Source organism: Trichechus manatus, unplaced genomic scaffold, assembly GCF_000243295.1.
Source record: "Trichechus manatus latirostris isolate Lorelei unplaced genomic scaffold, TriManLat1.0 scaffold00009, whole genome shotgun sequence".
NCBI lineage: Eukaryota > Metazoa > Chordata > Mammalia > Sirenia > Trichechidae > Trichechus > Trichechus manatus.
This window is the reverse complement of record NW_004443945.1, coordinates 32,979,944-33,007,054: the sequence shown is the minus strand read 5'-3', so window position 1 is coordinate 33,007,054 and position 27,111 is coordinate 32,979,944. Positions and strand designations below refer to the sequence as shown.

General features: G+C 37.5%; 1 protein-coding gene across 1 annotated transcript in view; it reads right to left on the bottom strand.

Moving 5' to 3' along the window:
- Positions 1 to 27,111, bottom strand: part of CNGB3 (cyclic nucleotide gated channel subunit beta 3) — a 218,399-nt gene that overhangs the window by 92,603 nt on the left and 98,685 nt on the right. Inside the window, exons 5-10 of the mRNA XM_004370790.2 lie at positions 25,935 to 26,087; positions 24,817 to 25,025; positions 17,287 to 17,337; positions 13,035 to 13,121; positions 9,248 to 9,312; positions 7,299 to 7,421 (exon numbers count right to left, since the gene is read on the bottom strand). Of these exons, the coding sequence (XP_004370847.1) occupies positions 7,299 to 7,421; positions 9,248 to 9,312; positions 13,035 to 13,121; positions 17,287 to 17,337; positions 24,817 to 25,025; positions 25,935 to 26,087 (688 nt within the window). The remainder of the gene's footprint in view (positions 1 to 7,298; positions 7,422 to 9,247; positions 9,313 to 13,034; positions 13,122 to 17,286; positions 17,338 to 24,816; positions 25,026 to 25,934; positions 26,088 to 27,111) is intronic.

Here is a 27,111-nt window from a genome sequence, read left to right as displayed (position 1 = left end):
GACTCCTACTTGGTTGTGGTATTTTATTTTTTTCATATGACATTGGATTCTATTGGTTAGAATCTTGTTGAGAATTTTTGCATCTATATTCATGAGAGATATTGGTCTGTGATTTTCTTTTTTTGTGGTATCTTTGCCTGATTTTAGTATTAGGGTTATGCTGGCTTCATAGAATGAATTTGGAAGTATCCCTTCCTTTTCTATGTCCTGAAATAATTTGAGTAATACTGGTGTAACCTCTTCTCTGAATGTTTGGTAGAATTCTCCAGTAAAGCCATCTGGGCCACGGCTTTTTTTTGTTGGCATTTTTTTTATTACCTTTTCAGTCTCTTCTCTTGTTATGGTTCTGTTCAGATTTTCAATTTCAATTTATGATAGTTTGGGTAGGTAGTGTGTTTCTAGAAATTTGTCCATTTCCTCTGGATTTTCAAATTTTTTGGAGTATAGTTTTTCATAATACTCTGTTATGATCGTTTTTATTTTAGTTGGCTCTGTTGTAGTGTGTCCCATTTCATTTCTTATTTGGATTATTTGCGTCCTCTCCTGTTTTTCTTTTGTCAGTTTGGCCAATGGTTTGTCGATTCTTTCAAAGAACCAGCTTTTGGTTTTGTTGATTCTTTCTACTGTTTTTCTATTCTCTATTTCATTTATTTATGCTCTGATCTTTATTGTTTCCTTTCTTCTGGTGGCTGTAGGCTTGTTTTGCTGTTCTCTTTCTATTTGTTTGAGTTGTGTAGCTAATGTTTTCATTTTGTTCCTTTCTTCTTTTTTGCTGTGTACATTTATTGCTATAAATTGACCTCTGAGCACTGCCTTTGCTGTGTCCCAAAGGTTTTGTATGACGTGTTTACATTCTCATTTGATTCTAGGAATTTTTTGATTCCATCTTTGATTTCTTCTATTATGTAGTAGTCTTTAAGCAGGATGTAATTCAGTTTCCATGTAATTGATTTTTTCCCTTGCTCTTCCTATTGTTAATTTCTACCTTGATGGCATTGTGATCAGAGAAGAAAGTTTGTATCATATCAGTGTTTTGGATTTCGTTGAGGATTGCCTTGTGGCCTAATATGTGGTCTATTCTGGAGAACTTTCCATGTCTGTTGGAAGAGAATGTGTACTTTGCAGCTGTTGGGTGGAGTGTTCTATATATGTCTATCAGGTCAAGTTGGCTGATTGTGGCCTTTAGACCTTCTGTATGTTTACTGAGTTTCTTTCTAGATGTTCTGTCCTTTACCAAGAGTGGTGTGCTGAAGGCTCCTATTATTATAGTGGAACTGTCAATTTCTCTTTTCAGTGCTATTAGAGTTTGTTTTATGTATTTTGGAGCCCTGTCATTGGGTGTGTAGATATTTATTATAGTCATGTCTTCATCCTGCATCATCCCTTTAATCATGATATAGTGCCCTTCTTTGTCTTTTATGGTGGATTTTGTTTTAAAGTCCATTTTATCTGAAATTAGTATTGCTACTCCAGCTCTCTTTTGTTGGCTATTTTCTTGATATATTTTTTTCCATTCTTTGATTTTTAATAAATTAATGTCTTCATTTCTAAAGTGTGTCTCTTGTAGATAGCATATTGATACATCCTGTTTTTTAATACATTCTGTCACTCTTTGTCTCTTTATGGGTCCATTTATGCCATTTACATTCAGTGTAATTATTGATAGGTGTGAGTTTATTGCTGTCATTTTGTGGTGCTTTTTTTGTGGTGCTGATGTTTTTTTTGTTCCTCTTACTCTCCTGTGTTTAATTCCTTTTGTTCGTGGATTTTTTTTCATTTCTTTTTTTTTGTAGATGTTGCTTTTACTGAGACTTTATGTTTTTCGTCTTCATTTTGATGAGTAGGTTTGTTAACTTTCTTTGTGGTTACTTGAAATTTACGCTTATCTTCCTAAGTTTGAACCAGTCTATTATTACTCAGTATCGCCTTACCTTTCTCTCTATTAGAAAGTTCTGTGCTTATGTCATTTATTCCCCCTTTTATTGTTATGATGTTGTTGTCATTTACAGATTAACCAGTCTTGTTCCCTGTTGTAAATCTTGTGGTTTTGAACATTCCTTGAGAGTTCATTTCCTAGGGCGGAATCTGGCTGGTGCTATCTTGTTTCCTAAATTCAGGCTGTCATCTGATGCTGTTTGTTCTCAAACTGAAGGACTCTCGTTAATAATTCTTGTAAGTTTAGTTTGGTTTTTACATATTCCCTTAATTTCGGTTTATCTGGAAATGTCCTAATTTCACCATCACAGATGAATGAGAGTTTTGCAGGATACATTATTCTTGTTGGCAATTTTTTTCTTTTAAGGTTTTATATATGTCATCCCATTGCCTTCTTGCTTGCATGGTTTTTGCCGATTCATCAGAACTTAGTCTTATTGTTTTACCTCTGTACGTGACTTTTTGTTTTTCTCGAGCTGTTCTCAGAATTCTTTCTTTGTCTTTGGTTTTGGCGAGTGTGATTATGATATGCCTTGATGATTTTCTTTTGGGGTCTGTCTTATATGGAATTCTTTAGGCTTCTTGAATGGTCAGCTTTTAATCCTTGATGATATTAGGGAAGTTTTCTGTCAGCTGTTCTTCAATAATCCTCTCTGTGTTTTCCATTTTCTCACCCTGTTCTGGAACTCTGATCCCTTGCAGATTTTTGCTTTTGATTGTATCCCACATAATTCTCAGAGTTTCTTCATTCTTTTTTTCTGATTTTTCCTCAAAGAAAGTGTACCCAAGTGTTTGTCTTCAGTTTCGCTGATCCTGTCTTCCCTTGTTTCAAACCTGTTCTTCAGCCCTTCTACAACACTGTCCGTTTCCAAAATCTTGTTGTTTATCTTTTGGATATCTAATTGTTGTTTTGTCTGATTTCTACGTGTGAATTTATTTTGGCATTTTGTTCCTGTATTATTTTCCTAAATTCTTCCTTTTTTTGGTCTTTTTTTTTTTTCTATGATTTTGTCTGCCTTTTCCATGAATTTGTCTATTTTTCCTCATTTTTGCCTGCTTTTTGCTTCAACTCTTGGATAGCTCAGAATATTAGAGATTTGAATTCCCTATCAGGTAGTTTTAGTGCTTTTCTTCTACTGGAAAGTCATCTGGTGTTTTATTTTGGACTTCTACTGGAACCATTCTTTCCTTTTTTTCATATGTTTTGATATTTTCTGTTGTCTTTTGAACATTCAGTAATTTCTTCATTTATTGATTGTAGATTTGTTTGTTTTGTCCTGCTTTTTTGTTTTATTTGGTTATGTCTGAGCAGGTGGGCTGTATGCTCTTTGTTGTTTCCTCATTTGTGGACACGATATTTTTCACCTCCTTGTCCAATGGGAAAAGCCAATCACTCAGCTATGATGCAGCAGGGCAGATCCAGGTGAAGGTGAGTTTCTGGGATGTGTTGTTTGTGGAACATACTGGGGTTGACAATGTGAGCTGGGGCTCATTTCAGGGCAGGTTCTGGTAGGCTGTGACCATTCTGCTTGGAAGTGCAATGTTCAGCACGTGGTGCAGATAGGCAGGAATGAGGGGGAAAAGGAGATTATGATATGTGGAGCTAGGTTAGGTAAGGAAAAGATGAGAGAGAGAGAAACAGGAGCAAAACAAAACAAAAAAAAAATTGTTGAGGGAGCTTACACTTGAAGTGGAGAGACAAGAAACTGAGAAATGAAGAAAAACAAAAATAAAAATATAGTAAAAAAATGAAAATTAAAGATAAATTGCTCCCAGGGATCCCACTGGTGAGGCTGCACAGACCGGGGAAGTGGCTCCCAAGCTGCACAGTACAGTCTGGCTAGAATGGATGGAGATGATATACAGCACCAGGTATTTAGGAGACGGGAAAAGAAGGTAAGAAGAAAGAGATGAATAACCGAGCAATGAAGGAAGATAAAAAGGAAAAAAGAAAGCTAAAACAAACAAAAAAGCCCCCAGGGATCCCACCAATGTGGCTGTGCGGACCGGGGAACAGTTCCCCAGCTGAGCAGTGCTTCACAGTCTGTCAAGAAGAAGTAAAAATGGAACATAAAGTCAGGTGTTTGAAAGAAAGGAGGAGGAGGAGGTGAGAGGCAGGGAAGAAACCAAAAAAAGCAACGCCAGCAACAAAGAAATGGCAGTGAAGAAGCTGGCCAGTGTGGGTGGTGCGAATCCGTGTGGCACAGAACTGGTGCATCCTGTGCTGTGGCCTGCTGGGAAGTGGAGGATCAGTCCTCTAGGAAGCAGCAAATTGGTCCACTGGGAAGCCATGGTTCAGCCAGCCTGGAAGTGGCAAAAGTCAAGTAGGGGGAGGCAGGGTGGGGGGTGGGAAAGCTTGTCTTTCTGGTTACCAGGTGCTTTGTCTCCTGCTAAGAGCTCTGTGAATTTGCTTTTCTGTACTCCCTGTCCACTGATCTCTAACAGGAGTCCAAGATGGTGGATCTGTGCTGCATTAGCTGATAGTGGACCTCAGCTCGTAACTCTCCTCCCTCTCTGTTCTCTGTAAATTTCTTAGTCCATTTGGTGCTTGGTTGAGTTCTTTATCTCTTCATTTGATACTTAGGGTTGCATGATTTACATTTGTCTCTGTTTACTTAGTTTTTCGGGTCTTTGCTATGGAGGGATGGCATGGTGCTTTTGTCTATAGTGCCATGTTGGCTCCGCCTCTTTTAAAATGTTCTTATTCTTTTTTTTTTTTTCTGATTAAGAAGTTATCCTTCTTATTTTTGTTCTTTAGTAGTTATGTCTGCTCATGTCCTACTTTACCTCCAGCTTCAGTACTTAGTTTTGCCTTTGGAGAAGCTTCTTATTTTCTAGAGAATTTAGGAATCACTGAACGCTATTTTAATTGTAATTTACCAGCAATTTATATTATAATAAGTATTACAGTGAGTAATTTTATAGCAAAATTTACAACAAGCAATTTATCTTGTATTTTAGTGAATATATTTGATCTGAGATATAGCTGGAATCAGAATTCTAAAATACAAGCACTCTTTTAAGTTTTTTATGGGTTGAAGCTAAGATTTCTTTCTTTTCTTTCTTCCTCTCCCTCCCTCTCTTTCTTCCTGCCTTACTCAAACACATAACATATTTTGAGGGTCTATTATATCTAAGTCTCTTTCTCTGTCTCTATGCATCTATGTATCTACCAGACCCTTTGTGGTGTAGTGTTAAGAGCTCGGCTGCTAAACAAAAGTTCGGCAGTTTGAATCCACCAGCTGCTCCTTGGAAACCCTATGGGGCAGTTCTCCTCTGTTCTATAGGTCTCTATGAGTTGGAATAGACTCCATGGCAACAAGTATGTTTGTTTGTTTGTGTTTTTAATGTATCTGTTTATCTAATCTGTCTACATTTAAGGAGCCCTGGTGGTGCAATGGTTAATTGCTTGGCTGCTAACTGAAAAGTTGGTGATTCGAACCCACCCAGCAGCTCTGCAGGAGAAAGATTTGATGATTTCCTCCTGTAAAGATTACAGCCTAGAAAACCCTATGGGGCAGTTCTACTTTGTCACATGGGGTCACTATGAGTCGAAAATCAACTCGATGGCATACAACAACATTATATATTTAGCAATGCTCTAGACACTGGGAATAAGATAGATCCCTAGAAACTGCAAAGAGGCATCCAGTGTGAAAAGATTAATAGCCCACTTTTTCTGGAAAGCATTATGATGCAACCCTATATTGATTTGCTAATCTGATAAAAATGGCTATGTCTCTGGATTCAGGGATTAAATAGAAACAGGCACCTAATAATGTTGAATTACATGCTCACATTTAGGCAATATTTAATGTAGTGAGATCTCACTCATTTTCTATCCAAATTAGTTATTTTTATTGAACTAAATACATACTTTAATTAAATGAATCCACATTCTAAAGGAAATTATTTACAGGTTTGGTTACAAACTTTCCAGGAATAGATTTTCTTTTTCTTTTTTTTTTTTTCTCATAAATAGGTCTTTTTGACTTTAAAATCAGTTCTGGTTAAAATTCCAGAAATGTTGTTATGATCTCTCTCACACATCCAATTCACTCTAGGTAGTGTATAATTTTGTAAGGTATTTTAAGTCTGTTTGCTCTGTCCTATAATTGCTCTCTTTCCCAAGACTGCCCTGAGTTTCCCTTCAAAGTAACGCTGGTACCTTTTCTTTTCCAGTAAGGACATTACCTTATAATATGCTCAATGTCATTTCATTGGAGGAGAAAGTTAGTGAAGTCTAGTTTATGCTAGGCCCTTGTATCTAACAGAAGGAAATTTCACTATTAAATAACCCAGTGGAATCTTGCCATTACTGAGTCCTGATTCTATTGCATTAAAATTTTCAAATGATCTCTTTTATTCCTGGGACACTTGCATACCTAATTGTCAAGTTTAGTTTATGATCCTTGTTACTCTTTAAGTGTTTAATTGAGTTAGTGGTTATAGCTGACTCATAAACCCATAAAACCCTTCAGTGGTAAACTAATTAGCCACTGCACCTGCCCTCCAAATAATTAACATTGTTCATTACTAGTAATCAGCACTGGCATTATTAAAAGTTATCTTACCACTCAGTTGTGTAAAGCAGAGACTTTCAAACTTTTTTGATCATGCCCAGAGTGAGAAATGTGCTTCACAGGACAACCCAGGATACACACACACACACACACACCTGGAATAAATGTTTCATGAAACAATACTTACCAGTACTGTGTATGATGAACTCTGATATTTTCTATTCTATTCTACTCTACCCTCTTTCACTAAAAAATATACTGACTTACTAAATAGTTTTTACCATCCACTAATAGGTTGCAAAGGAGCCCTCGTGGCACAGTGGTTGAGCACTCGTCTGCTAACCAAAAGATCAATGGGTCGAACCCACTAACTGCTCCTTGGGAGAAAGATGCAGCAGTCTGCTTCTGTAAAGATTTACAGCCTTGGAAACCCTATGGGGCAATTCTACTCTGTCCTATAGGGTCGCAGTGAGTCAGAATTCGACTCAATGGCAATGGGTTTGGTTTTGGTTGGTTTAATGGATTGTGAAGGAGCCCTAGTAGCACAGCGGATAAGCACTTGGTAGCAAACCTAAAGGTCAGCTGTTCAAACTCACCAGATGCTCCATGGGAGAAAAGACCTGGCCATCTGCTCCCATAAAGATTACAGCCTAGGAAACCCTATGGGATAGTTCTACTCTGTCCTGTAGTGTCATTATGAGCCAGCATCAATTCGACGGCACACGACAACAGTGGGTTGTGACTTGCCGTTGGAAAAACACTGGCTTAAGAAAACCTTTACACTGAAACAAAACGTTAAGAAGAATCAACAAAAAAAATTTTTTTAAAATTAAAACTTACTTATTTCCTTCACCATTATAAACCCACTTAGTGGTGCCAATTCCTTCATAGTTTGAAGCCCAGTAATAAATACAGGTATTAATGTGCAGAATAAACAGCAAGTATCCAGTTGTTCGAATGACCCTGTCAAAGATAATAAAGGCAAAGTAAGGACTCAGGTTATTCCTGGAATGCAGTCTGTTTTAACATTTTCTTTTCCTTAAAGTCTCCATCGAACCCCCTTGCTTTAGACTGAGAACTGTTAGCTCTCATTCAAAAAAACCAAACCCATTGCCGTCAAGTCGATTGTGACTCATAGTGACCGTATAGGACAGAGTAGAACTGCCCCACAGGGTTTCCAAAGTGGTAAATCTTTAAGGAAGCAGATTGCCACATCTTTCTCTCATACAGTGGCTAGTGGGTTCATACTGCTGACCTTTGGGTTAGCAGCCAAGTGCTCAACTACTGTGCTACCAGGGCTCTTTAGCTCTAATTAGTGCTGTATAAAATGATGGTGTCATTGCATGTTTTCAGACTACAGTGTCTTGACTGGGACTGACAAGAGTGTAAAAAAAAAAAAAAGATATATCTTCTCTTTTCACAGATGGTGTGAGTCAACTCCATGAAAGACATGTCCTCAAGGGTCCCCTTTTTAGTTCAAGTCCCATAAAATATGCCACACTGATTCAGATGGGTATCTCTGAAAAGCTTATGGGCTTTATGCTACGATTAAGCCTGACTAAAGGTCTCTGTGCAAGTGAAGTTCAGAACAGCAAATGGATGAGCTTCAGGTTAGGGATAAATTATGATGAGACAGATGTAAAATCTACTTGTGAAAGGACATGTTTCTCTACTTGTTCTGACTGAAGTAGGTAATAAGTTCTATTTTCATTTTAGTTCTGTATTCATCTAGGAGCCCTGGTGGCTCAGTGGTTAAGACCTCAGCTGCTAATCAAAAGGCTGGTAGTTCGAATCCACCAGCCACTCCTTGGAAACCCTATGGGGCAGTTCTACTCTGTCCTATAGGGTTGCTATGGGTTGGAATTGACTTGACAGAAATGGTTTTTTTTTTTTTTTTTATATTCCTCTAAATCTAATATGATTTTTATACTTTCATCTCACTTAAAAAGTATCCAAATCTACAACTATTGGTATCTACCCATCTGGATCAAAAGAGAAAGAAGGAAACCGAAGACTCAAGGAAGAAACTAGTCTATAGGACGAATTGTCTACCTGAACCATGGCCTCATCTACCCTGACACCAGAAGAACCAAATGGTGTCTGGCTACCAATACCAATCGTTCTAATTAGGGCCGCAACAGATGGACCCTGATAGAGAAAAATATGGAACAGAACCTCAAATTCCTAAAAACAAACAAACAAACAAACAGGAACAGACTTACTGGACTGGTTGAGACTAGAGGACTTCCTGAGACTATTGCCCTGAGAAGCTCTTCAAATCCTGAACCAAAACTAAATCTTGAGATCACCTTGTGGCTAAATAACAAATTGGCTTACAAAATAATGATTATCACCCGTTAAGTACTGTGCTTCTTTTAAAAAAAAACACCTATATGAGACTAAATGGTCAACAATTACCTTAAAACAAAGATAAGAGGATAAGAGGGCAGGGAAAATAGATTAATGGAAACAGAACAACCAGAATGGAAATAATGAGAACGTTCATGCATTGTGAAGAATGTAATGAACGTCACTGAACCATTTGTGGAGAGATTGTTGAATGAGAACCTAAATTACTGTGCAAACCTTCACCAAAAACACAATAAAATATTTTAAAAAAGGTATCCAAATCAGTCTTAGAACATAACCCTATGTTTTATATAGCCAAAAATTCTGAAATTGTCCATTTTTCTTGAAGAGGCAGTCACATTCCCCCCAAATGTGCCTAAAAATGCTATATCTTTGCTTCTCTCCTTTCACCCCCCCCATTATAATGAGTTATATTTTACCTGTAGATGTATGCCTTGTCCATTATAGACTCTAGGTGGTGATTAAACTCAAAAAATGAGGTGTACTATGCAGAAAACAAGCAAAAGAAATCCAAAAGCATATTAGTCTTATTTAAATAACACTATGTAAAGTAAATTTTATATGCTACTGAAAATAATTTTATTCATATATCTTTTTTTTGAAGTCCAGGACCTGTTTAGTGGTATTTTCCTCTGGGCCATTCATTTTAGCATAGTGGCAAATTTCCAGAGCTTCTTGCTTTATTTTATTTTTACCCCCTAGTTACAGTATTGTTTGTAATGCTAATTGAAAATCAGACTTAAAAACATTTCTTTTTTTTAAGCATGTAGTAGAACTTTATTTTATAATAATTAAAATCAAGCTCTCCCAAACAAAAGTAAAACAAGAAAAGTATAATATAGCACATTGAAGCCATAAATAGGTATTAAGCCTTGTTGCAATTTGCATTAGATCTATATTTATTTCAACATAATTTAAAGCCCAGTAAGTATTTGTATAGGTTAGCTGTTTTTTACATTGTTCAGAGATACAATGACTCTATATACACCTAATCTAAACAGAGTTCCTATTTTTCTCAACGTCTTTTCCTATTACTCCCTACTTACACTCCCACCTCCCACTTCCTCTTTCATTGTATGAGAAATATAATTTAGGGGTAAGAGCTTGAAATTAAGAGCCAAATGGCAATTACAGCTCTGCCACTTACTAACTGTGTGACCCTGGAAAAGTCACGTAACCTTCCTGTATCTTGGTTTCCTCATTTGGAAAATGTGGATAATAAGAAAACATGCCTCCTAAAGAGGTTGTGTGCTCACATGAATTAATATATTTAAAGTGCTTAGTATGCTAACTGGCACGAATAAAGCTTTATTCCTATGTTTGCTATCATCATGGCCAAAATGATTTAGGTTGCTAGGAGTTTTGTCTTTTGAAAAGTGAGGGTTTGCTGTATTATTTGCATCTTTAGAAGTTTTATCTGCTACTAAACTATATATTAAAAGTAGAATCATAGGATCTTACAGATGGAAGGAATCTTAGAGATTACGTAGTTCAAAATTTGATACAATGTGAATATGACTGCAATAGAACATTTGGAATTAAAAAATAAATGTAATAACTATTTAATTAAAAATATACACAAATGACTTGTTTTGTTTCAAAACTCCTGAATAGGGAAAATCCCTCAAATATTCAAATTAAGATAATTTCAATTTGTGGGAACTTGCTTATTGCTTATTGTGTTCCTTAATGGAAGTTTGCCTGAAGGGATGTTTATAAATTTTGCTTAAGTGTTCACTATAGAGAAACTTACCATATTCTTTTTTAAAAAAAGTTTATTGTGGTGAAATATATGTAACAAAACATTTGGTATTTCAACAATTTTCACATGTACAATTCAGTGACATCAGTTATACTCACCATGTTGTTTCCAATTTTTTTTTTATCATCCTTAACAGAATTTCAGTACTCCCAATTTATTTTTTCATTTATAACTTGGAGACAGATAAATAATAAATATTTTCCTTAGAGAATTGTGCATTAAAATGTCACCCGTATAAAAGGACTTGATTTAGGGGCTATGAAAAGATCAATTTTGACTTTCAGAATATCCTATATTTTAAGAAAAATACTGGCAAATAGGTTTTGGACACCATAAAAAACAAAACAAAACAAAAACAGTTGCCATCAAGTTGATTCCAACTCATGGTTACTCCGTGTGTGTCAGAGTAGAACTGTGTTCCACAGGGCTTTCAATGGTTGATTTTTCAGAAGGAGATCATCAGGCCTTTCTTCTGAGGAACCTCTGGGTGGACTCAAACCTCCAACCTGTTGGCTAGCAGCCAAATTTGCTAACCACTTGCAACACTCAGGGACTCCTTTGGACACCACAGGGATACAGAAATGGGGGTGTGAATAGCTGGCATTTTACAAACTGTTATTAAAATGTCAGACCAACTCCCCAATTCATAAGAACCTGGGTCTTGCTTGACGTTATCTCTGAGAAGAGATCTCCTGAAAACTTCCAGGTAAGGCTAGAAATTTGATGGGAGGTGGACTGGCCACTAAACTGCTCGGAACATTATGCTCTGCCTCTATCTAGACCCACATTCCATAGTCAAACCAGAAGTCTTCAGAGTTGCTTGGATGTCTGGGCATATAGGTAAGGTCCCTCCTGACTTGGCAAAATCAGAGGCATGGAAGGAAAGCCCTTTCAATGTGACACGTATCTGCCAAATTCATGTTAGTAAAGAATTTGGAGTGGATAAATACGCGATAGAATGCAGATACTGTCACTCACCAGCAGCTTGAGCCTGGACAGATTTTTTTTACCGGACGATTTCTATTTTCTCATCTCTTAAATGAAGTTGCTGGGAGGAATAAGCAAGTTAAAGAATCTGAAGTTTTAGCAACAGTTACCCATTGTTGCTATTGTTGTGGATGTTCCTGGGTGGTGCAAACAGTTAACATGCTTGGTTGCTAACTGAAAGGTTGGAGGTACCAGTTCACTCAGATGCTCCTAGGAAGAAAGGTTTGGCAATCTTTTTCTGAAAAATTATTGAAAACCCTATGGAACACACTCTGCCACACATAGAATCACCGTGAGTCAGAGTCAACTAGATGGCAACTATTGTTGCTGCTGTTATTATTATTGTTGTTGTTGCTGTTATTGTCAGGATTCACCAGTGTCACCGGTTTACTGTCTTGTCTTCCCAAGACTGCAGAAGAGATAATCACCTAAACTTTATAGATTCATTAGTGTCCTTTTTTAAGGCTGTCTTTGGAAATACAAGATATTATTGCTATTACTGTTGTTAATGATTTAAATGAAATTTCAAATTCTAGTTCTCCTGAGATTCTTTCTAGGTACCAAATGGAGCTATGAGTTATAAAACATTTATGTCTTAGAATTCTTTTGAATATGCAATACATTCACATATTTAAATAACAATAAAAAATATATACTTTAAAAAGTCTTGCTACTACTTCTGTCCCTATACATCCCACTTTTCCTTCTTACTCCCCAACCCCCACTTCCTTCTTCAGGTAACCACTTTAGTTTTTTGCAGTTTTTCATTGTTTAAGTAAATACAGGAAAATAGGATATTTTTTCCTTTCTGTTACACAAAAGTTAGAATTTTCTGTAACAAATTTTTTTTTTAGTTATCAGTTTGTTTTGGAGGTTTCTCTATATCCACATAGAAAACTTCCTCTTTTGTTTTTTTAAAGCTACAAAGTATTCTATTATGTGAATGTATCACAATTAATTTAGTTTTTAGTTCCTCTGGATAGACATTTAGTTTTTACTCAAGTAGGTAAATTTCTTTTGATGCAAAAATGTTTGCATTTTTCTAGAATTACTGAATTTCAGATATGTAAGTTAACTTAGAGGTCATCTAATCTAACTCTCTCATTTTATAACCAATATTCGAGGCATTCCGTAACTGTGTGATAAAAAGGAAAAAAAACTTAATATTATAAAAGATTCTTTTGAAATCGTAACAGTATTTAGAGGTACAAAAGCATTTCTATCTTTGATGATAATAATACCAATGTGAGATACAGTATAAAAACTAGTACCAACGCCTGTCGGTAGAAGCAATGATATTTTTTCTTCATTCATTTTTTTAGAATTCATAGCACTGATGAGAGCAGAGAAATGGAGGACAGTTTGGAAAAACTAAGAATATTGGTAACTTTAGGATAGTTTAAATCATTCCAAGATTTTTATTATTATAAGAAAAAACAGTTAAATATAATTCTTACCTTTAATATCCTATTTGTTCTAAATATTGGATTAAACCCAAAGAAGAGGTAGAAAACATCAAATGGTATTACTGATATGAGATCCAACTGTTGGAAGAGCACATTTCAGAATTATCTTGTGTTTATATACTTTTATGGGCATGGATGGATTTATACTGACATATACAAGTTGACCTGTCACTCTGAATTATCTGTTGTTTAATCCAAAATTGTGATCAGTTAAATATCTACGGTGCCACTGAAAGGCATATTAGCACCATGAAAACAAGAGCACTATTGCAGCCTCAGTGTAATGAGGAAAACTCTCAATGAGATGGATTGCACAGTAGCCTCAACAATGGGCTCAAACATATAAAGATTATGAAGAAGGCACAGGACCAGGCAACATGTAGTTCTATTATACACAAGGTTGTCACGAGTAAGAGCCAACCCCATGGCAACTAATAACAACATTGTAGCCTATTTCCAATGTAGGCATTTAACCTTCATTCATCTGATCTCTCCCTAGGCACTGCATTTGCTGGAATTTTTGTGGCATTGTCACATAACCTTCAATGACAGCATGGTTGCTAATGTTAAAATAGATTTTAATAGTGTTTCAAACACGAGGCTCTTGGCTTGAAAATCAAACCCATCCTTGATTTTATTTGAAACCATTGCATATTCATTGCAGTGATATATTTTTATGTTTCAGACAATTTTCCCAGTGCTTAGGGCTGATTATATTGCTGGTGGTTGATCTACACTCCTTAACTGTGTCTACTGAAATTTACTTTTGGACAATTTGCTACCAGTAAACTGCTGTGAAAGTATCTACCAGAGACTGTGCAAGCTAAAAGAGAGGAAAGTAATGAAATCAGTTCCTTTCACAATAACGGGCATGCGTTGCTTATAGTCCACAATACGTTCTGCGAAACAGAACCTTATGCGAATTGGGCGTTGTGCTAACACCATGTTATATACAGGCAGTCCCTGCGTTACCAATGTCCTACTTATGTACAGCCCGTGGTTGCAACTCAGTAAAGCCTGTTATATTAAAACCTTATGGGAGCTCGCTTTCAGTTATCCTCGTTGCTGCTGGGTGTCCTTTGTTTATTGATTTCCACCTGACCGCTCCAGAAAGGATTCAAGATGAAGGGTGGCTCCAGCATCTCCCACAGCCAGGATGGCAATCGAACTCTGGAGCCCACATGTTAAGAGATGACTGCCGTCTCCAGGGGAGGAGCTTTGCAGGCCTGGACTGTAGGATGGGGCCTCCGGGGTACCGCCTCGGGCTGGTCGGAGATCATGGAGGAACAGCTACCTTCCTAAGCCAGGTAAGGCAGCTGCGTCCACACAGACTGTGACCTGGGGTTCAGGGGTTGCCTCTCACAGTCAGAGATCTGGGACTGTGCGGTCGGCTTGCTCCCCCATGAACCATCAGCGCACTTGTGGGCCTGGAAGGGTTTAACCAGACTGGATGATGCAATGAGGAGGCTAGAGCAGCTGGTGGGGACGGCTTCCGTTTGCGCTGTGTCTGGTCGTGCAGGCCTTGGCGAGTTGGAGCCCTCTAGGAATTGGGCCCCACTTGAAGGCGGTCGGGTGTGAGTCCGGACAGGCAGGGAGGGGCAGCACGCTGAAGAGAGAAGCTTGGGATACGATGTCATTCAGTACGATAAGGCTAGAGTCCTGGCCTCAAGATTCTAAAGCCAAGACGAGCCACCTTCTTGGCCTCTCGGGCCCCATCTTGGCACAGAGGGATGTGGGCATCAGGAAGCAGCTGCTTGTGTCCCTGCTGTTCCATCCCGTACCCCGCCGTATCCCGCTGCCCCCTCTGAATGCCAGTGGGCTCCAATTCCAACGAGGGGTGGCCAGAGCTAGCCGATGTGTGTGGCCATTGGGGGTGGGGGTGTAGGCTGCTTGCTTACTTCCCCTGGGAGACAAGTCTCTTTGCCTTTAGGTAACTTCAGCTTTTAGCTGCTGAATATTCAGAAGCGGGTCTGCCCCGCTAGGCCCCGCTAGGCCTTTGGGAGGAAGCCGGCGAGAAGGCAGCCGGGCGCGCCCAGGCCTGCCCGCTCTTCCGCCCGCCTCCGGGCCGCCACATCCCCTACCACCCGCCTGCCTACGGGACAAAGCCCAAGGGCACGTGCCCAGAGCCATGTACCCTGCCTCACCTGCCTGTATCCGACCTGGCGCAGTGCTGCAAGAGTCTGGGTTTCGGGTCTTTAAAACCATTAGGGAGAAATAATAAACAAACGAAGAGCTGCTTTGCCTTTAAAAAAAAAAAAAAACAAAAAAACAAACCTTATGGGACCACAGACATATGTGCAGTCCCACGTTGCCCAAACGGATGTTATGAGGTGCATGGCTGTAATTAACAGCTCTGATGGGAGAAGGTATAAGTATTATTATAGCTAAAATTACATATATATTTATTTATCCATATATAAATTATTCTAGCCCTCTATTATGATAGTAATTGTAAAATGACATCACACTTTTATATGTTCCTAATTACAATGATAACAATCAAAATTATGTAAGATAAAATAATGCAGTGCCTAAGATAGCTTAAGACAATTAAGAGCAGGTAAGGGCTTTGTGTAAAGCCACACATATGAAATGGAGAGTTGAGATAATTAATTGTGTAACAGAATTTTAAAGCTATTGAATAGAAGGGAACTTTTAGTTTAAATTTACCAGATTAAGTATTATAAAAAAATTCCTTGTTGTAAGTATTGGTTTAGAAATTGGAGCATATAATAAAACCTCATTGATTTTACCTTACAGATATTGATACTTACAAGAAGTTGAGAGGTGTACAGAGCAGTTACTAAAATAATACCTTACAAATAAGAAAGCAAGAGCACAGAGCTGTTGACTGGTTTAGTGCTACGCCAGAATCCACATTTACTGGCTCAGATTGTATCATTCTTTTTACTTGCTGTTCAACCAATTGCTCAACTCTCCGCTGGACTTCTCACTGCTGAGAGTCTTCAGTCATGTTTGAAATTAGCACATTGCCATATAGCTAGAGATGATTTATTTCTCACTGAATTGTAGAAAATTGAATTGAGTAAATATTGACCAGCACTGTACAAGGCACTTTGCAAAGAATGTTGGTGTTGGAATTGGAGTAAGACACTGTTTCTGTCCACAAGTTTACAGTCTAATAGTGAGACAATGAAGCACAAAAATAACTGTAAGTACCTTAAGACAGGCAGAAGGCAGTAAGGGAATTCAAAAGAAGGTGTGATGGTAGTTGAATAAATGTAAAATTTTACATTTATAAACAAAAATTAAGTATAGAAATTAATTCAGCCCTTATTCAAACTCAAGAATGTGATTAAGAGTTTGGAATAAGCTTTGTGGCATTTACAAAGAACATTCATCCTCTTTGTAGAGTTCATCAAAATAGTGTTGATGTTTTATGAATATCAAGTAGCAGTTTTTTACAAAGAAAGTAAGTTGGAGATTTAAAAAAACTAAAAGCTATTTTAATGATTGTAGACTGACAATTGGGACAGTTTGGGACCTAAATCCAGATTTATATCTTTTAACAAAATTTTAAGCACTAAAAATGTCCCTGAAGTGAGAGGCTGATGTTCATTTATACAGATTGGGTAACACTGGGTAAGCCAAATCTCTGCTTATTTCACAGAGTTACAAGGGCCAAATAAAAGATTAAAAAGTACTTTATAAATAACTATGGGCTATAAGAACAATATATCATTATTTGAGGAAAGAAAGATATCATGTTACCTGAATAATTGCTTTTTTCCTATTTTTTATTTAGTTTATATGGACAAGAAACCAACCAGAGTAGAAACAGTTTTATAGAGCAGTTCTACTCTGTCCTATAGGATTGCTATGAGTCGGAATCGACTCAACGGCAACGGATTTGTTTTTTTTTTTTTTTTAATTTCATCATGCTACATGAATTAGAGGTTAGAATTCTCTGTGAATAAGACAGAGTAAACTGCTTTTAAGTCAGAATTTAAATATAGGTACTAAATCATTTTGTTCTGCTGAATACAGACCCATATGTTGAATTATACATTTGCACATATAAGGAAGTGTATCATGTAATTATTGAGAAACAAAAACTTCAGGCCTTCCTTTGTCTAACAAAACTTCCTCTGTATGAACTTTATTATAAATTTGTGATTCTGGAAGAGAGAGAATTTGCTTACAGAAATCTGTAGATGGAAATTAAAGTCAAACTGGTAATGGATTACTTGAACATTTTTGAAATTGTTTGTAAGACACCTACCTGAAATTTTGTGGAACTCCTGTAGTATCTCTTTAGCTCATTTAGATCCACCTGGAATATATTTTATATTAATTTTAGCTATTCATCAATTAAATAATTCTCACTTTTATTCTCTATATTTGCAACCATTTCTTTGTACTGGTTCCTTCCCCTCAGCCTATAAACATGCTCCATCCTCTCATGTTTTAAAAAACAAAAACAAACAAAAAAAAATCCAAAACCTTCCCTTGGTTTGTTTTCTTTTTGTTATTGCCCCGTTGTTTGCTATGGTCAACCTTCTCAAGAGAGTTGCCTACATTGCTTATTGCTTTTTCCCACATCTTTCCCTCATATTTATTCCTCAACCCATGGCAATTTGGTGCCAATTTGGCTTCTGCCAGTTCTCTTTACTCCATCAAGACTACCAGTACTGAGGCTACCAGTAACCATCTGATTAGCACACCCAGGGATTCTTTTGGTCTTTAGCATTCTGTTTACTTCTTTTATGGCACTGACCATATTTTGGAATTACACATATTATTTCTTGAGTCATTTATTTAAAACCTCCCTAACCCATTAAATGATAATCTATCAAGGGCAGGGACAAAGTTGATTTTGGTTAGCACTGTATATAACTATTGCCTACCATAGTGCCTGGAACTTATTAAGAGCTCAGTAAATACTTACTGAATGAATGAATAGATCAATGAATGAGGGAAGGAATGAAGAAATGAATTAAAAATTTTGAAGTACTTGAAAATTTTTTGACAACTTTGTCCTTGAAACTTTCTCTTTCCAACGAATCTATGACACCACTCTCTTCTGGTTTACCTTACTTCTTCAGGTCCTAGTTTTCTGTGTCTTTCTTGGACTTTTAGAATAGCCATTTAAAAGTCATATTACCCAGGATTCAACTCTATTCTCTTTTCTTTTTATACTTGCTTCCTAGGAAATCTCACCAAGTTTCATAGTTTTAAAGTTCACCGTATATGTTGATACTACCAAATCTGTACCTCCACCTAAGATCACTTTCCAGGCTGTTGATCTGTGCAAACAACTCCCCTTTGTGTTCTTCACGTAGAAGTTTCAGTCATCTCAAATGTAACCTGCACCAGACTTGAATTTATCATCATTCTCCATTCCCCCTAAACCTAACCATGCTCCTTTTCCTCCTGTTGGTTCCATTTTGGCTATGAGCATCTTCATCTACACTGGCCGGTGATCCTACAACCGCTCATTCACCCTCTGCCCTCATCCAGCCAGCAACCATGTTCTACCAATTCTTCTTCCTAAAATTTTCTCATGTTCATTCTCTCCTTTTAGCACTGGTGTCCCTGCCTTCAGTTTTGCTCCCCTTCATCCATTCTACAATGGCAGCCAGAGTGATTCTCTAAATGAGGTCATTTAACGAACTGATTTACATTAAATCCTACAATGACTCTGCATGACTTTAAGAAAAAAGTATTCAAGCTCTCTTTCATGGTATACAAGGCTCTATTTTCTCTCACTCTCTTCCTGCAGGATGCCACAGCCATGCTGTTACAGCAGTTCCTCAAACGCATCACAGCCTCACCTTGATGTCTTTGCCATGCTGTTCCTAGTGCTTGGAACATATGTTCTGCCTTCTGTGGGAGTGGAGAGGTGCAGATAACTCCAACTCATTCATCAAGACTTGGCTCAGGAGTCCCCTCTCTCACATTGTTTTCTCTGAGCCCCGTAACACCCTGGGCTCACTTCTTTCATGACTCACATCACAAAATCTCAACATTTGTCTTTTGTCTGTCTGTCCTTCTTAGTGAGAACTACTTGAGAGGGTACAATTCATGTCTTTGTCCTCTGTTTCTCATTTCTAACACAGTGTCTAACATGTAGCAGGCGCTCAGTAAATGTATGGTAAGTGATAGAGGAATAGCGAGGCATTTGTTAATATTCGAATCTAAAAGAATTAATACTAATATCGTACCTAGATTCCTATGTTTCGGTTACAGGAAGGGAGCAATTTTCTTTGTACTATTTATTAATTGACCAAAGTGTTGGAACCTCGACACATGGCAGCAGCATCTTCTAGCAGTCGTCAAGGCTGTCCGAGGTCAGAAGTTTTTAGTATTGCAAACTTCCCAACTCCCGTTTCCCCCACTTTTTTTTCCCTGTAACTTTTACCCATATACACGTACTAAATTTTATGGAAATATATTAGAAAATGTATAAGATGTGCTCATTTAATGATTTCCTGTGAAGCAAAATGGCTTACTGAGCCACAGGTAGACTAGATACGGGTCTAAGTTGATACCCTTATAGGTCATGTACCAAGCTTGAGCAAAATCAGTCAGCTCCTTCAAAGCTTATACAGGACCAATAGATAACATTTCAAGTGCTAAGCAGTTAAGTTAAAAGATTATCACCACAACTACCACAGCCTCCACCAGACTGAGTCCAGCACAACTAGATGGCGCCTGGCTACCACTACCGACTGCTGTGACAGGGATCATAAAAGAGGGTCCCAAACAGAGCTGGAAAAAAATGTAGAACAAAATTCTAACTCACAAAAAAAGACCAGATTTACTGGCCTGACAGAGACTGCAGAAACCCAGGGAGTATGTCCCCTGGACACCCTTTTAGCTCAGTAATGAAGTCACTCCTGAGGTTCACCCTTCAGCCAAAGTTTAGACAGGCCCATAAAACAAAATGAGACTAAATGGGTACACCAGCCCAGGGGCAAGGACTAGAAGGCTGGAGGAGACAGGAAAGCTGGTAATAGGAAACTCAAGGTCGAGAAGGGAGAGTGTTGACATGTCGTGGGGTTAGCAACCAATGTCACAAAACAATATATGTACTAATTGTTTAATGAGAAGCTAGTTTGTTCTGCAAACCTTCATCTAAAGTACAATAATAAAAAAAAAATTAAAAAAAAGATTACCCCCTCCCCCATCTAGGGAGAATGATTTTAGCACGTTTATCCCTTTACTTTTAGTGTTTTCTATGATCCTATGATTGAATAAATGTAAATGATACTAAAACCTGCTAGATTAAATGAAAGTGCCATCTAGTGATTTTAAAATCCCACTTCTTTGGAGCATTAAATAAATTGGGCATAATTAGCCTTATGAGGATCAGCGTGCTTACTGGTAACAATTAGGTACTTATTTTTAAAATGTCATCCCATTTTATTCTCTCTTTTAAACCTCTTCATTGTGCAGGCAACATTTCCTCAGGGGAATCTTACTTTAGGAAGGATATGCTAATCACACCTAAATCCTTTTCCAACAAATAGTTTTTAAAGAAGCTCTACCCAGGTATTGTATTTACTTATTATTCACCTTTTCTGATACACGACCCATAGAAACTTCTTAATTTTCCAAAGTACAGATAGAAGTGTTTCAAAGATAGTACTATGGTCTGAAACAGTATAAGATACATTCTGACAGGAAGTAAATGCTATCAACAGATCAACTATAATAGATATTAAATAATTATTCCAAGAAAAGGAATCCTTAAACCAAGATTGAAAGTCATTCATTCCTTCACACATTTCTTGATTATCTACTGTCTGAATTCCTAGAATAGGTCAGAAAATGAATCAAATACTCTACCTACTCTCAAGAAACTTCATATCTGATAAGAAAGATAGTTACATATACAGCTAGGAAACAAGAGAGAGAAGTTAATAACTGTGTGAACATTCATTCATTTAACAATTTACTCATCACCCGGACTCTGAACAAGGTGTACACACTGTCTCATTTAATCGTCACAGTAGGGTTATGAGATGGGTACTTCGATTCCCATCTTAAGGATGAAGAATACTGTCTTCATGAAAGGGTAAATTTATTTTCTTTAAGCAATACTGTTAGCTAATTTCAGAGATGGAATTCGATCCTGATATGTTTGTTTCTACTATATCATAATTAGCCTAATCATTATTCAATGAAATCACATAACAGCTGTATGAGTAAAGTGTATGGAGCATAGAGAATGGGAAGGTTAATTTTCTTCAGGTCAGATCATAGACTGAGGGGATTAAGTGCTGAAAGCAGTAACTATTATGGAAGGCCTGACTGTCAGGAGATGGTGCTGAGCATTTATTTCCATGGATCATTATGATTGGTAAGTAAGTTTAGCAAAGGATTGTGGGTGTGAGTATCTCATATCTAAATAAACCCCACTGTCATTTCTAATTCTATTTCTCCTGTCCGTAGAGGAATTTACTGGTCCTTGGTTCAAAATTACGCTGTTTATGTAGCACCATTTTCAGAGGAAGATATTGTAAATAAATATGTGGAAAACTTGTAAACCCTCCTGATTCACTCTAGTGTAGCCTTTAGCACCTCAGTTGGAAAAATCTCTTATCTTTTACTTGTCTATCTTCCTTCAGCACCTTTGGGAATTGATGTTTCCATCATCCAGCCCTGGCAACTATAGGTATTTAATAAATGTTTGCTGAATAAATGAACGAAAACTTGGTGGTGCACACCAAAGGTAGCATGGATAGCCAAATGTAGAGAGACCTTCAGGTTGAGTACTCGACTTGTATAGTCTTCTTACCAAATGTAATCATGTTTAAAGGCTAAAAAAACCTACTCTAAATTAAAGAAACCATTAAGCTTCTTTTGAACAAACAAAGCAATTAGTTCCTGCTTTATATTTGTAGCTCATGATGATGCATTTTAAATAGAGCCCATTGAGTGTGTTTTTATTGGTTATTTTTCTTGGTTTTAACACTCTATTATGTGCAAAGACCTCTTAGAAAATTGAAAATAGAAGTCTCCCCTTACTGATTTTGTCATTTGCCACTTGTCAAACATTGATTTTCTACCCCCTTGTGCATTTAATGGAGGTGGAAATTAGGGCTCTTTTTTTTCTTGTTGTTTACTTCTTATTTGTACGCCATCATCATCATTCATCAAGCTGCCAGTGAGCTCTGGGGATACAGCTAGTGAGTTAACTAATGCTCTGAAGTCCACACAGGAATTTTTTGAATAGATTTTTACCAGAGTTTTGTCTCTTGGCTTTAAAATTTCTTTCTAGGAAAGATTTCAAATATATTTCTGAAAGAAAAAATAACCCAAACTGCCGATTTCCAGATGTTCGATAATCTAAAAATATTCTAAAGAAAATATTCAGGAGATTAAGAAGCCTACTTTTCTTATCCAAAAATATGCATAAACCTAAGGTGCCATAGACTCGGTCACTTGCTTCTTCTACTGTGACATTGAAGTACATATTCTGTGAAGCCCTTGCTGGGTCTTGTAAAGACGATTGTCACAGTGGACATCTGTTGGAAAGGAAGCATCCTTCTAGTTGACTGGGGAAGGGGCAGAGGGGTACAGGCTATACTGGTATTATGAAATATGTGTTTTTGTTTCTGTCGTTGATTGATTGGATTAGCTATGAAATCCCCTTGACACAGAGAATAAATCCAGAAGACAATTTTTCCTAAGGGCAAGAATGCTAGTAGTTTCTGAGGTAGGCTCTTGCATTTGATCATGAGAAATGGGATGAATCTGGAAAGTGGAGAATGAAAAAAAGACACCAGTAGGTACCATATAATTAAAAAACCAGACCAAGCCATGGTGGTGTTCTGTGTGTTTGTGATTTGCACACGGCTGCAGCTTGTGTGGCTTCCTCTTTATAGTTTAGCTGTCTTGATGGGTCTTGATGGTTTATTGTTCTCTCATTCTCTTACAGCACTGTCTGACTGTACTTTTTGCAATAATGGAAATCATCCGTGCTGTCCAATATAATAGGCACTAGTCGTGTGTTGTTGAGCACTGGAAATATGGATAGTGTGACTGAGGAACCTGAGTTTTTTTATGCTATTTAATTTTAATTTATTAAAATTTAAATTTGAATGGACACATGTGGCTAGTTGCCACCATATTGGACAGTGCAGAGAGTCTATACTGACTAAAAGATTTATGACACCTTTGCTCTTCTTTTTGAGCTAATTTTTCCCAAAGTTTCCAAGTCTAAAATCTTGGACTTGAATTCTGTGCTATGTGTAGGCACAGTGCTTGGTGCCGACTATATAATGACAAGACGCAGTCTGTGCCCTACAAAATTAAGAGCCTAGTGCTTTCTGACAACACCAGGCTGCCACTTGAGAAGACTGAGTAAATGCTAATGAACAAAATAATACCTGCCTTATTTAAAAAATATTGAGGTAAATGACAGTCTGTAATGTGTAGGGAAACAACTGCTTGGTAGACTGAGGTTTGATTACTACAAGAATATTACATTAAATTCTTTATCCTTTTTTGCATTGATAAAATATATATTATTTACTTAAAGTATGTTTACAGTTTTGACATTTCAGATTTGGCATTATCTTTGTATCCTCAAGTATTACCAAAATTCAGAAATACCGACTGAACTAGCATAGCGTAGTTGTTGTGAGCATGGGTTTTGGAATCAGACAGACTTGGGTTTGAATCTTGACTCTGCTGTTTTTCTAGCTTTGTGCCTTGAGAAAATCACCTCCCCTTCCCTCTCCAAATGTCAATTTCCTCATCTTTAAGTGGGGGCCTAGTAAGAATATATTCCTCACGTTGTTGTTGCTGTTGTTAGTTGCCATGTAGTCATGGCAACCCCATGTATGCCGAGTAGAACTTGCTCCATAAGCCTTTCAAGCCTGTGATCTTTCAGAAGCAAATCACCAGGCCTGTCTTTGGAGGCACCTATAGGTGTGTTTGAACTGCCAACCTTTCAGTAGTAGTCTAGCACTTAACCCTTTGCACCACCCAGGGACTCCATATTCCTTAATTCCTCATAGGAATTGAAAGGATTAAGTGAGACCTTATAAATAAATTAACTAGTTTAAGAATGAGGGCTGATACCGTTGAGTCAATTCTGACTCCTAGCTACCTTATATGACAGAGTAGAACTGCCCCATAGGGTTCCAAGGCTGTAATCTTTACAGAAGCAGACTGCCACATTTTTATCCTATGGAGTGGCTGGTGAGTTCAAACCAGGGCTCCATAAGAATGATGGCTAACATTTAATACGCATTTACTGTGCTCCAAGGAGCCCTGGTGGCGTGGTGGTTAAGCCCTCGGCTGCTAATGGAAAGGTGGGTGGTTTGAACTCACTAGCTGCTCATCAAGACCAAGATGCGGCAGTCTGTTTCTGTAAACATTACAGCGTTAGACACCCTATGGGGCAGTTCCACTCTGTCCTAGAGGGTTGCTATGAGCTGGAGTTGACTCGACAGCAATGGGTTTGGTTTTTTTTTTTTTTTTTCTATGCTCCAGACACAGTTACAGGGATTTTATACAAGTCGACTCATTTAATTAATATTATAAGAAAGGTATATTGTTATTCCCATTTTAAAGACGAGGGAACTAAGGCACAGAGAGATGCATTGTCCCCAGCATATAGTGAGCACTCAGTGTAGTTGTTGTTATTATTATTACTGAGGATTTCCTGTGGTTAAAGACCCACATATGCAGAGGCAGGCAGTGAAACATTAAGCAAAACAATTTTGTTAGTACTTTTTTGTAGTACAACCCGATATTATTCATTTGTCAATTTCTACTTCTCCCCAGCCCTACTTACTATTATTTCTCCTCCTCTTATAAACTGGAGTCTGGGCTGGACTAATAGCATGTCACAAAAGTAGATGATATCACATACGATGTCTATAATAAACCAGTAGTGTGTGTTGTCCGGTGTTTGATATGGAAAGACAAGGCGCAGTGGGATAAGCCAGCAGTTCCAGTTATAGGCAATGGTGACAAGCAGGAGCCACAGGAGATAGAATCGATCTAGAAAAGCAGCAACCATAGTCATCTAACTGGCAAGTAACAAACATTAAAAGAATTCTCTTGCTTACTTTGATAAAGTGGGGGTACTACCTTCTGGAAATAAGCAAAATGCTACAAGAAGTTCTATTAAATGCTCAAGGCTTTTGCCTCTTGAGCAGAGGCATTGGGCTGTAAAAGGGATGGTAAGTGATCTTCTCAACTCGTCTAAAACTGGAAAGCATCCTTTCTGTCTCCTAGAAGTGGCCACTCTGTGTTTGTTCTCAAAGGCCACTGCACTATTCAAGTCAGGAAAGGGTAAACACAAGAAAAGCCAGAGGCAAGCTTCTCAGGCATCATTGCAGCAACTGGTCTCTTGCTCATCAGTAGTTAAGCTGCAGGATCTCCCAGAGCAGGTGGGAGAAGGGTCACATTTTGCCTGAAGGGAAGAGTTCCATGGAATTGGTGCTGAGGTGGGGAGGGCAGAAAATCAGTTAATGACGTAGTGTCTGCCCCTTCACCCACAGCCTTCCTCTGCCCAAGGGAGGCAGCAGGAGGGATTTGTTGAATTAGAATCATTAACAGTGCGAATCCACGGAAGAAGACAGACGTTATGTATTATAATATACATACATATAATATATAAATTTTCTTTTTGGTGTCAGTGTAATTATTGCTGAGTGCTTTGATGCCTTTTTTTCAAAGGTAATTAATGGTAGGACAAGCCCTGGACTGCCTTTTAAAAACGGGCAGTAGCATTTTCTCTCTCGTGCTCACTAGAGTGGGGCAAATGATCCTTTGCTTATCATATAGTTTAAATTCCGCTTTCTAGATAGGTTTAGAATGTGGACTAGGCAAATAGAAGCCACCTGGGACTTTGATTCTTGGTGTCAGCCACTCCTTCCATTGAGATAGTCCACCCTTTGTTGGTACCTGTGTATGAATCTATGCTTCTTGAAAGTCTGATTCGCTTTAAGTAATCTGTCAGAGGCAACTTCCGGAATTTACAACACAACATGCCGTAGTAATGCTCTTCTTTTGGCTTAGCATCGCTTCCTTGTGTAGATGGTATAGCTGTGGGCTTTGCTTCATATGAAAGAAAAGATGAAAAACTGTTTAAGAGGTTAGATATCATTGATTTTGCAATGTCTTTGATTTAAAAAATTCTGCTCAGAATTTTATCAAGGTTATGTGCCTAATGCTGAGTAGGAAGCTGTCATTGACTATGGAGAGGGTCATGGCCACAGACTTTACTCTGAGGAGCAAAGCATTCTTGTGTTCTTCTCTAAAATATATTTCAAAGCCCTGAAATAACTTTCAAAGCATCTATTCAATAATAGAATCAAAGTTGAAAAAGGGAGCAAACTTGTTTACAATATGCAATCAAATGATCTTTCTTTGTCCTGCTGATCTAGTTTCATCCTATTTTATTTAGTTCACTTCTATTGCATATACTACCATTGTATAAGGATCAAGTTAGTTTAAGGAGCAGAAAGCTTGGGTTTCTTCAAGTCAGAGCATTAGAGAAAATTCTCCTTTCAATACAGGCAGATGAGACAAAACCTTCATGACAGTTAAAATAGTTACATTTATGAAAACATTCCAAAGACACCAGAATTTAGAAATGCACAGCAGGTTTTAAGCTCACATTATTAATAAAATGTCACAAAAGAGTTACAAATGGGATATTTTAAATACAAGCTTGAATCTCACATATTTTGGACCATAACTGAAGTCAGTGCTTTGGGTTTACTCTGAACAGAAACATTACAAATGTACACCATGTCATGGATTTTAGTTTCTTGCTTTAGCCTCACCCATAATCTTTAATTATGGGTAAATAAAGCTCAAAATTTTCTTTCCAGTATACCTTTATCAAACTATAATGACTCTGTATGATTTATTTTAGCTACTTCTTTTTGCAAAGAAACTTTTATACAATGCGTAGTTTACTTTGCAAATCCCACTTCCTATACATAGCATTATAAGGAAACATTCAACTCCATTCCATGCGAATAACAATTTGATTTTTATTTATCTATTATTAAACAACCAAACTTTCTTTTATTCTTTTTCTCTACATACATATTTTACATAAACATAATTATAG